At 39.0% G+C, this 16521-nt stretch overlaps 1 protein-coding gene across 1 annotated transcript in view; it reads left to right on the forward strand.

Moving 5' to 3' along the window:
* The window catches only part of LOC144254246 (ovochymase-2-like), a 35165-nt gene that overhangs the window by 3095 nt on the left and 15549 nt on the right, over positions 1–16521 (forward strand). Inside the window, exons 3-15 of the mRNA XM_077797262.1 lie at positions 1240–1331; positions 2484–2656; positions 3015–3110; positions 3365–3516; positions 3963–4152; positions 5257–5280; positions 6705–6795; positions 6920–7044; positions 7760–7900; positions 8259–8389; positions 9978–10071; positions 10532–10663; positions 11888–11968. Coding sequence (XP_077653388.1) covers positions 1240–1331; positions 2484–2656; positions 3015–3110; positions 3365–3516; positions 3963–4152; positions 5257–5280; positions 6705–6795; positions 6920–7044; positions 7760–7900; positions 8259–8389; positions 9978–10071; positions 10532–10663; positions 11888–11968 — 1522 coding nt within the window. The remainder of the gene's footprint in view (positions 1–1239; positions 1332–2483; positions 2657–3014; positions 3111–3364; positions 3517–3962; positions 4153–5256; positions 5281–6704; positions 6796–6919; positions 7045–7759; positions 7901–8258; positions 8390–9977; positions 10072–10531; positions 10664–11887; positions 11969–16521) is intronic.

The raw sequence follows: 16521 nt of genomic DNA on the forward strand, positions 1-16521 counted from the left end.
TGATCAGTTAGTTACTTGATCAGGTATTTTTCTAGACAGTTTAGAAGTCCATGTTCAGTTCCTATTAACAGTAATTCATTGACTTTTACTTACTTGCTCTTTGTTCTATTCTTGGCCTCTTCACTCTGTTTCTCTCTTTCTCTTTCTCCCCCCTTTTCCTCTGTCCCTCTCTCTCCCTCCCTCCTTCCCTCCTTCTCTCCCTCTTCCTCTTCCTCTTTCCCTCTCTCTCATGCTGAGGATCAAACCCAAGGCCTCACAAATACTAAGCATGCCTGAGCTCTACCATTGCTCCCTCTGCATTACTTTTCCTTTGATTTCTCATTAAATAATTTTTGGTCAAAAGTGGACAATTCTAATAAATTGCTATGTTCTAATTCCAAAAATGTAAATATTGTCATTAAAAGTATTTAATTGTACATTAAAGTCATTTTAGAATCAAATAAAATATTATGAATAGGATAAACCAAAGATTAAAAAGTATGCTCGAGAGGTAGAATCAGAATGACTTTGAAAAAGATAAAAGGGTCAAAGAGTTTATTAAAAGTATGAGAAAATTATAGGTCCAAACTATTTCTCTAAGAGGCTTGGATAATTGGAGCATGTGTTGAAAGGCTCCCAAGTCTACAACTTGCCTTTTTCCCAAAACAGCTGTACTCAGCTATATTTTCTACTTCTTTTTCTTCATTCATAGGTAATGTTCATACTGTCAGAGCCACAGATCTGGGTCAACAGTGTTATCCAAATAAAGAAATAAATACTAATATTTCTAACTACCATCTCTACTAAAACTCTTACAGCCAATCATTTCAAATTAACCACATCTTATCTAGACCAAGGCTGGGGATGTTCTGGTTCCAGCACTACCCTTCTTTCTGAGCTGTAGTGTATGCATTTTACCCATTAAGAAATTATGAGTGAGGGCTGGGGATGTGGCTCAAGCGATAGTGCGCTCGTCTGGCATGCGAGCGGCCCGGGTTCGATCCTCAGCACCACATACAAACAAAGATGTTGTGTCCGCCAAGAACTAAAAAATAAATATTAAAAAATTCTCTCTCTCTCTCTCTCTCTCTCTCTCACACTCTCTCTCTCTCTCTCTCTCTCTCTCTCTCTCTCTTAAAAAAAAAGAAATTATGAGTGTCTGGGTCTATATTTTAGAATATGCTCAGTTGTCAGATTTATGTCAGATTTGGGGAATCCTTGAGCATGAACTTGTACCCATTTAAGGTCTTTACTATTCAGGTGTCTCTGAAACAAAGGCAGAAGCATATCTGTGGAGGAACCATCATCTCTCCACAGTGGGTGATCACAGCTGCTCACTGTGTGGCAAACAGGTAGGGATGGACTCACTCAAGGAAGAAAATCAGATCACCTTGTTCCTCTCCCTTGGAATCTTCAGTGATGACTCTTAAAATATGGGGGAAACTCTAATGCTATAACATAAATGGGGCTTGGTGACATTGTCAGATGCTACTCAACTAGGTTGAAAATACACATTCTTCACAGAGGTAAAATAATTCACTAAATTGTAATCAAGATCCTGTCTCCATTTTTGTCCTCTTTCATTTAAGTCTGCAAAATTTATTTGGATGCCCAGCTAGACACCAGGGAGTGCCAACATGCAAAAATTGAGACACAATCCCTACCACCAGAGAGCTAATAGACTGAAAGAATAGTCAACTGATAATTTCTCCACAATGTGGCAGACAGTAGGCTAGTGAGATGTGGTATGTTAGATTAGGTACGTAATATAGTCAAAATTCAGAGGCATATACCAAGAGAAAATGATGCCCTTTCTAATTTTGTATAGAAGTATCAATCTTAGAGATAAAGGATTCCAAAAATGGTAAGCCAAAGCTCTTCATCCATCTCAACAATCCTACCAAACTCCTTTCTGATTATCCAGGAAGATGGGGTCTTTTCCATGTCGTATAAGGTCTTTAAATCACAGATATAAGGAAGGTAAGGAGAAGATCCCAATTTTCCCTTGTTGTAATTAGTTCTAAATCCTTGAGTATGTGTGCTCTCTGTGACATTAGAGTTATTATGCTATTCTTCATAATATACACTCTGCATGAGATCTTTGACGTTGAAGCAGCATACTTAGTGGGAATCCCAAATCATTCTCAAAGTATTTCATTGGTATTAAGTTTGGAAAAATATCCCAGGATAGCTGACTATCGTCCTCTAGACTTCAGAAGCCTGAATTACAATGTATATGCATCTCTAGATAATCAGAACTGATTATCTAGAGATAATAAATGTTAAGTTTATCATATCATTGCTCCATATGAAGCCACTCTTTACTAATTCTGCACTGAAACTGGGGATCTCTGCATGTTCTTTCTAATAGCATTGGAATCATTCTCATTTTCTCAGCAACCCCACCACCCACATTATCTATATAATTTTAAAGAGACAAATTTGTCAGCAGCTGTACTGTGAGTTTCATTGAAATCTACCATTTTACTGCTCCCTCTTCATAGAAACTTTGCATCAACTTTGAACGTTACTGCTGGAGAACATGACTTGAGCCAGGAAGAGCCAGGAGAGCAAACCCTCACCATTGAAACCATCATTGTACACCCACGATTCACCATCAAGAAACCAATGGACTATGATATTGCCATTTTGAGGATGGCTGGGACCTTCCAATTTGGTAAACATTTGAGGTTCACCCTGATTTGCATGCCCCCTGTTCCAATGACCTTTGATTCATAATTCCCTGCAGTTCACATTATATAGCATGTACCCAGCTGTTCTAAATCATGTGTTTTGAGATAGAGATTTAGGCTGGAAGGTTCTCTACCTGAAACTCTCTCTGCTTGTAGTTCTGGATATAGAATTATGTGGAGTCAAGAGAGGAGAGGATCTCTATCTGATAAGTAACCCCAGTAGGTTCCAGGCAGATATTACAACTCTCACCAAGGTCTTTGCACCTAGATGCAAATTGGTGAATGGCTAATGGTATCCTGTCCTCTGTGAATGAGATGAGCACTGCTTTGATGTTTTTTTAGGCCAGTCGGTGGGACCTGTGTGTCTTCCAGAACCAGGGGAGAGATTTGAGGCTGGATTTATTTGTACAACTGCAGGATGGGGCCGCTTGACTGAAGGTAAGAATACCTGTGCCACCCTTCTTAATCAGAGGTTAGAACTTTCTGGTGGGCAATCAGAAAATAGAATTTTAATCTACTTTTTTAAAACAGTTATGTCAACATTTTGAAAGATAAAAAAATGTAACATTGTACTTAGAAATTTAGGTTTTTCCAAAGGACACAAACCTGAATCCAGTTGATGAGGTGAATAGGGCATCTTCAACTCAGAAAGGGTCAGTGTGCCTTGCTGAGGCTCCTGTCCTGTGTTACAGATGGCATCCTCTCACAAGTCCTGCAGGAGGTGAACCTGCCTATTTTATCCAAGAAGGAGTGTGTGGCAGCTCTGTTAACCCTAAAGAAGCCATTTAATGGGAAGACCTTTCTCTGCACAGGCTCCCCCGATGGAGGGAGGGATGCATGTAAGGTGAGTGGCAGTGGCGGGCTGACAGGCTCCGCCCAGGCAGGTCTCTCCTCAGCTTTTTTAGCAGGTGAGGGGCTTCAGGAAGGCTGGTTCCAGCTAAACCTGGAATCTGGAAAGAAGAGCCAGAAGTAAAAAGGAAAGATAAAGTCAAAATAAAGGGAAAGTTTAAACAATCTGTTTTGAGCAGGGGTGTTCAGAGGAGGTTATCTGATTTTTCCAAAAAGACGAAATAATAGAAATAGTGCCAAGAATAAGCTCAGGATTCATCCCTGCAGGATGGATGGAGCTTTCTTATTTGGAGTTTGTAGATGTTTGGAATTTTACTGGTCTTCTGTTCTCCCATTGATCAAGAGCTGAGGTCAATTATTAAGTATCCTGTGGATGAAGAGTGAGCGCTGTAGGGCATCAACACTGACAATGATGGTAAAAGAAGCTTCTTTCTTCTTCAGGGAGATTCAGGTGGGTCACTCATGTGCCAAAATAAGAAAGGAACCTGGACTCTGGCTGGCGTGACTTCCTGGGGTTTGGGCTGTGGTCGAAGCTGGAGAAACAATGGGCAGAAAGATGAGCAAGGGTCCCCTGGGATCTTCACAGATCTTAGTAAAGTGCTTCCCTGGATCCGTGAACACATCCAAACTGGTAATAAAGCCATTATTCGAGGTTAAGAAGTTGGTGTTTTCTGCTAGGGCAGATCATCAGCTGTCTAGCCAAGTCAGGACCAGAGTAAAGAGGTCTACTTCTGTTCTCAATTGGTGCATACAGATTATGAAATTTCTTGTAAAAAACAAGAGCTGAATGTGGTATGTGATACAGTAGAAAATGTTCAATGATATATGAATTCATACTTTTTTATTTTGTCAAGTTTGCCTTTAATTGAAACAGTTTCAACTTGAAGATATGTTTTCTCCACTTATTTCTCAGTTGTTCCAGCAAGATTCAGCTAGCTATAGCATAAAACAGTAGTAATTTTGCCACCCATGAAACTATTTAGGGGGATATTTGTGTTGTTACAACTAGAGAGGAGGCAGTGGCACCTACTGGGTAGGGGCCATGGATGCTGTTAAGTATACTATCAGTGCATAGTATGGCGTCCCACAAAGAATAATCTCATCCCAGATGTTAGTAGTGCAAAGGTTGAGAAGCCCTGGCACAGAACCAAGTTCAGTAAGTCAGAAAAGGCCAGCGAATGCATACCCCAGGGGCTGAATTGTAGCCTCATTTATATCTCCAAACTCAACTTAGCCGTTTTTTTTTTTTTTTTTAACCTGGTTTCTAACAGCCTTAAAGGGCCTTCCATCCTTTCCTGAAACAGTTCATTCAAATTAGTTCAGTAGAAAATGACTTGTTGTGGAGCGTATGGCACAGCATCAGGTACCTGAGCATTGAATTCAAGCTGTAGATATTCTAGAAACTTTTTTGTGCTTGTAGGAAAGTTATTTCCATCTCTAGCCTCCATTTTTATGTACAATCACCTCTTTGTGTTCTGTGTAAATGTCATGTTAATCACTGGTTAATTACTGTCTGTTTCTTAATTAGGCTACTCAATAAACCAAGTAAAATCATCTCCTTTTTTATATCAAGACCCCTTTCATACTTTGTCATTTATCCTTTCTGTTCTTTCCACAAGAGTAGATTTTCATAGTAGTATATTGACTAAAAATTCTCTGCACTTTTGAGCCAACTTTTTGAAATATTGTTTGTGATACCTTAGCTTTGAGTTGTGTTTTTCTTTTTCTTTCCCAGGACATCAAAGAAAGAGCTCCAGAGGTGGGTATTCCTGTAGCCTGCTCCACCAGGAGCATGAATTAACATTTAGCATTTCTGAATATCAGTTTCCTCTATAATCAAAAGTTACCCTCAGCAAGAGTTTTCATGTTTGCTAGGTATAAAACTACCAAGCACACCTGCAGCCCTGCCAGTTTGGACAATCACATGCCCACAGGAGCCCTGGATTCCCTCCTGTTTCTTTTCTTGTCTATTCAGTGCTCCATCTAATTCAGCAAACATTTGACAAACTCTAGCTTTGAATCAGAGACTCGGGAAAGAAAAGAGGTGGTACAGATGTGGTAAATAAGCTCCACACACCTCCCTGAAAGTGTCCTTCCTTATATAGGGGACTCATCCCTGTATCACATTGTAGCTCTGCAATTAATTCACCTTGTGATTTTGGGAAAGCTCTTTCCTATCTCTGGACCTCAGTTATTTCATCTATAAAGAAGAGAGGTTGGACTAGATGGTCTTTAAGGCCTCTTTAGCTCAGATCTTCAATTGTTCTTTGAGCCCCTAAAACTACCTGCAAAATGCCATATGGAAAATAGCATCCTCAGAGCTCAGAGGCTGCTTCTAGCTGAAAATCTAGTTGAAGGAATCATTCTTATCCAAGGATGGATATTGAGAGATGGAGATAAGAGAATGCAGGATGTAAGAGACCAGTAAGTCAGCCAAAACAGTTGAAATGAAGGATGTGTAATGGGGTTTCATGAGAGAAAAGAATAGAAAGAAAACTTGATAGCGAGTTATGAAAACTTGAGAAACATCAGCCAAAAATTTGGGACTTTATTGAGCAATAAGAATTTGATTAATTAGATACATAGATTAGAACTAGACTTTCCTGATAAAAGAATGGACTTTATAGTCATTTTGTTGAGCAGTAGCAAGGAAGAGGAAAGAAACAAACTTGATTCTTGGATAGTTTTGAGCATAAGAGACTAAGGATACAGAAAATCATAAAGTCAGAAGTGGATGCAGATTTGCTGACCCAGAGAGAGTCCATCAGCAGCACGCTGAGTTTCAGGGTGATAGCTAGGAGACCATTGCCAAATCTGTCTGAAGTTCAGAAAAGCAGAGCTAATCATCAAAACTGAGGGTATGACTGAGACTGGTCAGAGGTCTGAAATATAGAGAGAAGATGAATGCTGGGATAGAACCTGGGAAATATCTGTATCCACAGAATGGGGTCAGAGGAAAGAATTAAGGAGAAAAACAAATCCAGAATCCCAAGGCTAAGCAGGATCGAAAAGGAACAAAAATGAATATGGCATCTCAGAAGGCAGGACAGGAAAATATTTCATAAAGAGTGAAAGAGTACATAAAGAATAACCAGGAGGCTCCAGTGTCCTCCGCTTCTGGAAGGAGGGGCTATTATGGCCAGCCAACATCATTGACCCTGATTCCGTGACTTTCCCTCCCAGCATCATGCAGTGAAAAGGATGGTCTAGTCAGCGGGTCTGATGGGGAGCTGCACTTCCCAGAAAGTCTCCACGTGTATTATGACAGTGAGCAGTGAGTAGCCCCTTCTGTCACCCTTCCCCAGACTCCCACCTCCAGTCTGGCTATACCCATTAACTGGGCAGCAATTGTCACTTTCTATCTAGAAATAACATCCTCTCCATGTGTCTGTCTGCAGACAGTGTGTATGGACCCTGTTGGCACCAGAGGGAATGCATGTGTTGCTCAGTTTTTCTCGCATGGATGCAGAGGCTTGTCACCACAATCACCTGGCAATGTATTCTTTGGATGACAGACTCTTTGGTGAGTGGATTTTCATACTGACCAGTGGAAATCAGTAATAAGTGGCTTAAAGAGGCCTGGTTACAATAAGTTTGGCATGGAGTCATCTGTAAGTGCCACACTTCTGGTCTCCCAGTTTGAGACTCAGATCAGGAGGAGTACAGAGGAACTGAACCTGAGACTGCAGGGTCACAGGGCATTTCACTTCTGCATCATTTTCACTTGCTCTTACTAAACTGGGAGTAAAATCTAGGCATATTGCAGGGTCTCCCAAGCAGAAAGCTGCTTTCCCAGGCATGAAAAGGATCTTTACCTGCATCATCAAACTAAGAAGACAGATGATGACAGAAAACAATGAAAAGGAGACAACAGTTACATAAGAAACAGGAATGGAGTGGTGTCTCTGTGGTTCTGAACTGGACACGATTTAGCCCCTCAGGAAATATTTGGCTATGTCTTAGAGACTTTTTTGGATGTTACAACTGTAGAGAGTATTACTAGAAAGATGTTAGGTTGTCACAACTGGAGGGTGTTTTACTGGTGGAAGCCAGGGTGCTACATAAGACACAGAAAAAAAAAAAAAAAAAAAAAGACATAAGACACCCAATAGTGCTGAGATTGAGACACCCTGTTTTAGACAATCCTGAGATATCATGGAAAATTCAGTTCTCTTTAAGTCATTTAAAGGGTGATGTTTTCTAGATTCTAAGCCAAGAATCTTCTTCTCATCTTGCAGGAAAACTCTGTGGAGAAATCCTCCCTTCGTCTGTTCTTGTTGGTTCCAATTCTATAAAGCTGAAGTTCATTTCTGACGCCACAGATTACGCCACTGGGTTTAATCTCACCTATAAAGCTGTTACCCCACACTACTTTCCTGGTAAAACCATTTGTACTTATCACAAGCCCTCCAGACCCTTTGAAAAAGTTTGGGCATCATAGGCATTAGCCCCCTGGCAAGGCCCACTAGTTCCTAGTGGAGGGGACCAACTGGCCAGCTTGAGAGCAGGGTGCAGTCTCTCCTTCCACAGCCTTGATGATTTGTATTTATCACCTACCCAAGTAAGCTGAGAAGACCCGAAGAATTCTATAAGATCTATGCACATCCCTCTTCCTTCTTGTTGGCTCTGTCTAAAGATTGAGTTCACGCATCACCTGTGAGAGATGAGAGGGAGAACAATGAGAATTTCTCTTCCTTAGGTGCTTCCATTTGTTAAGAGATTCTTTATGTATTTCAGCTTCAGGTTGCAATTCCTTAACTATCCTTTTTAAAGAAGGCATCATACAGAGTCTTCACTATCCTGAAGACTACAATGACATGGCCAACTGTAACTGGATTTTTCAAGCCCCCAAACATCACATAATTAAGGTATTGACTTGGGTTACTCTTCCTTAGCCATGGCATATCCACAGAACAGCTATCAGAAGCACCATGCAGCAGAGGTTTTTATCTGAGTTATCCGCGGCTATATTCAAGTTTTAATTAAACACTTGAGTAATGAGCCAGCTTATTTTCCCCTGCAACTATCCACTTTTACCACTAGATAGCACTTGCACTCTTTAGTTTTTGTTAAAAACAAAACCAACCCCCCCCCCAAAGTGGTGTTGTCTTAACCTTTGTATCCTGGTGACTTTATCAGTCTCTAGTTCCTTCTAGAAACAAGCATTTCTTCCTTTCAATTCAACCTCTGACAAAACACTGTGTATGTAATGGCAAATAGATGTCAATAACAATTAGTCCAAAATCATTAAGCCTTCTAAGTAGAGGAGATAGAGCAAAGAAGAAACAATACAGAACAGGCACAGGGGATGACTAGCTTCAAAGAGTCACAAGTGTACTTGGGGTGGGGGCTAATAGGAGGAGGTAAGGTTGCGACCCTTCAATACCAGGATATGGTGTTTATTCCACATTTGCCTATGAGTGTTACTGGCCATTCTTTGGTTTGTTTTCCCATTAAACACTAATGGACCATCTTCAGAGAGATGTCACTAGGTAGCTGAAGGTCAGGCTGCAGTCAGGATGAGATTGGACTTAGGATTTATTTATAAGTATTTCTTTTAAAATAATAATTAAAAGCAAGGGGTATATGAAGGAGTAAGGGCAGACAAGACCTCAAAGTTCTCCAGTATGGGAGTATATTTCCTAACAGTAGTTCACATCTTGAGAATTGGATGGTCATTAGGTGTTTTATTATTGTGTGACTGTTACAGAGTGTCTTCACACAACCAAGACAGCTCCAAGGTCACAAGATATATAATCTTATGAGACCACTGTCCCATATGTGTGTGGTCCTTTGTTGACCAAAACATTGTTATGCTGTGCATGACCATATTTGAACAGGAAAGAGGTCTGAGATGCAGGAGTAAAACTGAATTGGTGAAGTCACTCCAGAGAATGGATCTTTTCACTTAAAACACAAAATAAAACAAATAAACAAAAAGATGTGGCAAATAGTTTTGGGCTGACCACATAGAGTTTAAAGAGAATGAGAATTAAGGATGAACTATTCAGACACCACCACACCCCTCAATAAGGCAGAATAATTGGATTGGACAATTAAAGAGTTGAAAAAAGTTGGGCGTGGCAGTGTCTGAAGTACTAAAATAAGTCAGAAATTAGGAGCAGAAACAAGATCACATAAGTTTTACAAATGAGTGAGATGAGTATAGATCTTCTTTTTCTAATGTTTTCTGAAAAGCAAAACAGAGTTAAGGCAAAAATTTCAGCAGAATTAAGGGAAAAAAATTTATTCACAATGAAAGATAAGAATGTAAATATAAGCATATTTCTAGGAGGAGTAAGAAGAGGGAATTTAGTTGAATACCGGAAAATTCTACTCTTCTCTTCTAAGGTCTTCCTCCAGAGCAAGTTGAGCAAATCCAGATTTCTTTGCTTAATCAAAATAAGGTCATTCATCTGCATTGTTTACTCTGAGAATAACCTTCAGTCTTCTCAGCTGTCATTTCAGAGTCTGGAAATAGAAGAAAGTGGAGACTGCACTTCTGACTATGTGACAGTGCACAGTGACGTTGAAAGGAAGAAGGAAATAGGTTTGTGTTCCTCAAAGGCTCAGCTTCCCTGGTTTGCATTTGGTCTTGAGATGAAGGATATGGCTCAGTTTTCCTTAATTCCCCTGTACCACCACTCCTTTTTCAGGGGCAGAAGGAGAGAGACAGGACCAAAGAACCACTTGGGTAGAAAATTCAAAAGGCCCACAATGAAGGAAGAGCCAGATGGGGAAAGTCCCATCAAAATAAGCCCTGTAGCTGGAACCAACTCTTGGCAGCGTTTTAGTGGGAGTGTGGCAGATGAAACAGAATTGAAACATCAATGGGGTTAAAAGAATTTTTTAAAAAGCAAGTTGCCTTTTTATTTTGAAAATGAAGTGTGATATTTACCTGAAAAGCTTACTTCTCAAACGTTAACTAGTGGACACATTTTTTTTTCTCCTATCCATGTCATGTTTATTTGCCTGGCACTGGTTGATGCTTTGGATGGGTCTTCAACCAGCTCGTCTGTGTGGCTATGATGTCCCTCCCCCCGTGCTGAGCTCCTCCAGTGTCATGCTCATCAACTTCCAAACAGATGAAAATGGGACCTTCAGAGGCTTCCAGGCTGCAGTCTCCTTCATACCTATAGCAGGTAAGAAGAGGGATCCTTCAGTGTCTAATTCTAATCCTCATAGAGTGGTAATAAAGGGAAGCCTTTAGAGTCCAACATGGATCCAATTGATTTTCATAATTTGTGGTAATTAGATCCTATAAAGTCACCGTGAACACTGAATAAGTGGATACTGAGCCATTGCTCCTAAGAAAATACAAAGTTATTTTCCTAGGGGCACTGTACATTTTTTATCAACCCATCAATACATAGCTTTGTTTTAAGTGTTTCTGCTTAAAGACACATTATTTCATATGCATTAATGATTCATTAGCATTAAATTCAGAGCAAATAGCACTATAACCCATATCTGAACAAAGCTTTTCTAACACATTCTGAGGTACATTGCAGTCTTCTTGCACTTAGCGACACTAGAGGGCACTTCAGCACTGTGCTTGGAGGACACACTAAACTGAAGTCACCAACAAAAAGCACACCCACTAATGTGGTACTCAATAGACCACGAAAAGGACATTTGTTTATAGGATGAGAGCTGAAACAAGAAGGCAGGGAATTGCCTTATTTTACGTCAGCCGAAAACCTGAAAGTTAGATGTTTGTGAAAGCACCATGAATATTGCTTTTGAGGTTATGAACACATTTTAGTGAGTAGGTGAATTCTCATATATGGAATCTATAAATAAGAAAGATATATGGTGTGTCTGAATCTTGGCCTATCCTTACTAGATGGGTGGTTTTTAAGAAAGAATCATCTCAATGTCATTTTTAATCTTACAATGGAAGAATAATCATGTCTAGGAAAGAATGGAGTGGAGATTAAATTAGATAAGATACACTTGGCTATAAGCAAGGGCTCATATAACAACAACAACAAAAAAAAAACAGAACATGAAATATAATCACCAATCCCAGGCCCTGGAGACTACATATCTTTTTTCCCAGTCTTCACCATGATCCCTCTTCCATATGGGAGATCCCACGAAGCAATTATCTGCTTCCCAAGTTGTTCCTTCTTGATAAGAAACTACTGTTGGAACAGAAAAGCCAGGTTATAGTTATAATATTCCACTTCTCAGTTAAAATACTCACAGAGTCCTTCTAACTGAGGTGTCCCAAAATTCTAACATTATCTCATAAGTCATTTTCTGATGACTTATAAGTCATTTTCTGATGACTTAATTCACACAAAGAAAACCAACCCTGGTTTTCTGTGTGAATTAAGTAATTATGTTATGTTTATATCCAGATTTAAACACCTCGGTATTGGAGGATGAACCAGTGTTTCTGGAGACATGGAATGTGCCATCTGAAGAAATTAATGCTTCTGGTAAGCTGTTTGGGGACTGCAACTACTTAATGTGTATGCGTGTGTATACACACAAACACACACACATTGTATATACACACATATACATATATATGGAACATATTATCCAGGGTTCAGTCAGAGAAGCAGGTGTGATGGGTTGAATATGTTTTCCTTCCAAATTGTGTTGGAATCCTCCAGTACCCTAGAATGTGACTTTACTTGGATATAGGGTCTTTACAGAGATTAACTGAGTTAACATGAGGTCATTAGAGTAGTCCCTAATTCTATATGAATGCTAGTCTTAATAGGGGAAATTTGGATGTAGAGAGACACACATAAAAAGGAATAACATGATATGAAGAAGAAGGCAGAAATCCAGTGACATATCATTTATAAGCCAAGTGTTTTAGTCAGCTTTGCAATGCTATGACCAAAATTCCTAACAAGAACCACTTAGAGGAGGGAAAGTCTATTTGGGGCTCTGTTTTCAGAATTTCTCAATCCATAGATGGCTGAGTCTATTGCTCTAGATCCAAAGTGAGGTGGGATATCATGGTGGAGGGACACAGTGGACAAAAATGGCTCACCTCATGGAGTCAGGAAGTAGAGAAAGGGGGAGAGATAGGGTCCAGAGTGAGGATGCACTCTTCCAGAGTATTCCTCCAGTGACCCACCTCCTCTAAAGTTACCACCCAGTCAGTCCATTCAAACTAGGGTGAACTGACCAGGTTACAGCTTCCAGTCTAATCATTTAACCTCTGAATATTCATGCATTAACACAGAAATTTTGGGGGGACACCTTATGCCCAAATCATAATACCAAGGAACACCGAGAGTTGCCAGTGAACCACCAGAAGCAAGAAAGCTCCATGGAACCTCCATCACAGATCTCCGAAAGAACAAACCTGCCAGCTCATTGATCCTGGACCTCTAGAACTGTGAGACAATAAATTCTTGTTGTTCCAAGCTACCTAGTTTGTGATACTTTGTTATAGCAGCTCTAGCAAATGAGTGCTTCAGAATTTGCTTGCATGTTTTGTAAGACTGGCCAAGCAAGAACATCCTTAAGGCAGGCAGACAGAAAGGGAAAATGTCGAGAGTATTGAATCCACAGCAGGAACTGAAGTTGTTCTCCGTAGGCAGTATCTCTTCTCTTTTTTCAAGAAGCCTCAGCCCTGCTTTTAAGACCTTCCAACTCATTACAAACGCCAACCCACACAGATTGTCCAGGATGATTTTCCTTACCTAAAGGCAATGGATTAGGGATGATAGCTGCAAATTTCCTTCACAGCAACACCTAGTGTTCAATTGAATAACTACAGGTGCAAATCCAACCAAGTTGACATATCAAAAGGGTCATTGTCCCTTCTGTTCAAAGCAACACTGAAATATTTCCAGTCCAAGAATAAAAACTCCCTTCTTAACTGACTCATTTGGTGGGGATGACTCAATTATGTGCCAACTCCTGTTCTGACTCACAAGATCTTTCACTGAATAACAGCAAGTGTCCCAGTATGTTTTAACACCAATGAGTTTTGAAATTTACTGGGATTTACCATTTCCTTGTGTTCTCCATGACATCCACTGACATAGAGATTGATATCCTGTTCCATATAGATGACACATTGGTGAGGGGACCAGGCAGAGGATGGAAGTGGGGAAACTTTCATACTTTGCCATTTTAATAGTTTGTTAAAAGTCAAGCATATTATTTTTTTATTTATTTATATTTTTTACAAATTTTCTGAAACATAAAACACATAATAATAGAGTGGAGTGGATAGTGAATATTACTTGTAATGAGAAGGGATGGGAGCAGTCTGAATCTTTTCATTCTGTCCTCCTTGACAATGACCTCCTGATGCACAGAGATCCTAGGTGAAGTGTGGCTGCAATATTTCCTTCTCTTGGCCACTAGGGAGTACATTCAGCACAGTCATTTTTCATCAGCCTAAACCAAACAGTATTTCCCAAGGAATCTAATTACAACCCTCAGTTACAGTTATCATTTTATTCCCAGGACCTGCTTCAATGCCCAGAACAAAGATGGTATCAAATAAATATTTGTTGAATAAAATTAAATAATTCACAGCATATCCTGAAGAACATTTTCCTAATTTTCTCTCACTGAACTCAAACCTTCTTTAAAACTTTCTTCCTTTATATGTGACCATACAAACTTTAGGACAAGAAAGTTCACACGTGTCTGATTTTAAATATCACACCTATCCAGAGGACTCAAACCCTAAGATAGAATATCTTCTAGTAGGTAGAAGATGAATGTAAGATATATTGTAGATATTGCAACTAAAATATTTGAAGACTGAATAGTTAGAGCAAAAAAAAGAGGGGGTCAAAGGCGAGCTTGATATTGTGCTCCTGGGTGAGAGACCCACTTCAGGTAATGTTTGTTTTTTATCTCTCTAGAATAGAATAAATACTTTTTATCATTATTTCCAGGTGTCTCTCCATTGGCAATAAATATGCATCTTCTTGGCCCCAACCCAGGTGGATTATGAGACGCAAGAAGGCCACAGCCAGCTCCTGGCCATGGCTGGCCTGCCTGCAGATTGCCACTGAGTATCTCCGTAGAGGCACTATTATCCAAAAAACCACTGCTCACTGCCTCACCAGTAAGAAAGTACACTGGGCAGTGGAAAGTTGTGAGGGATGATGGTTTAAATGGTTTGATTATTAACTCTCCAGCCACCATCTCTGATACTGATCAGAGTCTGCTGTGAGTTACCACTGGGTCCCCCCTTCATTACCATCCTGAGCAATCCCTAAGTGCACCAGAAAGCTCTGCCATGTCACATCGTGTTTTTAGTATATTCTAATTAAGCATGACGTGGACTATTAAATACATACTTTTTTATCATATCTTCTTTTCCTAGGAATTATCATATTTTCTTCCCTATTAATTTTTAAATCAAAAATTAATATTGAATTTTGTGAAATACTTTTTAGCAGATAGTGATATGATTGAATGATTGATTTACATTAAATCCATACTAAATAGATTTCTTAATGTTCATTTGCTCCTGAAATGAATTCCACTTGGACATGGCACCTCATCTTTCAGTGTTCTTCTGGGTTCTATTTACTAATATTTCTTTAAATTTTTGTAATCACATTTATAATTTAAATTTAGTTATATCAGAGATTCTCTAAGTATGGTCTGGAGACACTTGAGGATCTACAAAATCTTTTTACAGGGTCTTCAATGTCAAAACTACTTTCCTACTAAAACTAAGGTATTGTTCTCCCTTTTTATTCGAATTCTCTATGGAGTGTATGATAGAGTTTTACAGAGGCTACATAACATCTGCTATCTCAATAGATTGAATGTAAAAAGCAGATAATAAAACCTGCCTACATTTTATTAAACCAGAAACTAAAAGAGTTTTACAAAAATGTAAAACAAGGCCAGTCTTATTATTTTGTTGTTGTTGTTTGGGAATGTTATTTGCATGAACATATTACTTGAAGTAAATACCTAATGTTTTATTATGATTGTCCAAATAAATTAAGAAGTGAATTCTTTTTTTAAGAGAGAGAGAGAGAGAGAGAAAATTTTTTAATATATATTTTTTAGTTTTCAGTGGACACAACATCTTTATTTTATTTTTATGTGGTGCTGGGGATCAAACCCAGCGCCCCGCGCATGCCAGGCGAGCATGTTACCGCTTGAGCCACATCCCCAGCCCAAGAAGTGAATTCTTAAATGTTTGCCTTAATTTCTAAAGTGACAAATATTGACAAATAGAGCTCACATAAACAAAGCTCTTTAAGACACTCAGTGATTTTTTTTTAAAAGTGTAAAGGTGACCAAAATGTTTGAGAGTTGCTGACCTTCGATTTTCTAATTAGCTTCTGCATTTCTCTGAAATTCTTGTCAGAGTTTTTTTAAAAAATTGGGGATTGTTTTATATTTTGCATACAATTTACAGGACAAGAATAATAAACAATATGTTGTGTTTTTGGTATATATAAGAATAGTATACAATATATAAATAATAATAAATAATGATGTCATGTAAGTACACATGCTAAATAGCTTTTCCTTAGAGTCTTTAAGTTAATCCTTCTCAATTTCCTTCACAGTTATTGATTTTCAGATTTAATTTTTTTTCTTCAGACAATTTACATAACAGAATCTCCTAGTAATAGTTATACCATTCATATTTTCCTACTTGTTGCCTTGAGTTGTACAAAACATTCCCTGATGATTAATCCATTTTGTTTTAGAGATAACTTTCTACTTTGTTCTTGATTTTGTACTTTTTAAAAATCTTTCTAAAAAAATTACACTGGGTAGTGTTTTGTCCCTTCATAGACATTTTTTATCCTTAGAAAACAGCTACATTTTGGACAGGCATGGTGGCGCACACCTGTAACCCAGTGGTTTGGGAAGCTGAGGCAGGAGGATCCTAAGTTCAAAGCCAGCCTTAGCAACTTAGTGAAGCCCTAAGCAACTCAGCAAGACTCTGTCTCTACATAAAATATTTTTTAAAAGGGGTGGGGTTCAGTGGTTAAGTGCCCCTCACTTCAATCCCAGGTAACAAGAAGAA

This window comes from Urocitellus parryii, chromosome 4, assembly GCF_045843805.1.
Source record: "Urocitellus parryii isolate mUroPar1 chromosome 4, mUroPar1.hap1, whole genome shotgun sequence".
Taxonomy (NCBI): Eukaryota; Metazoa; Chordata; class Mammalia; order Rodentia; family Sciuridae; genus Urocitellus; species Urocitellus parryii.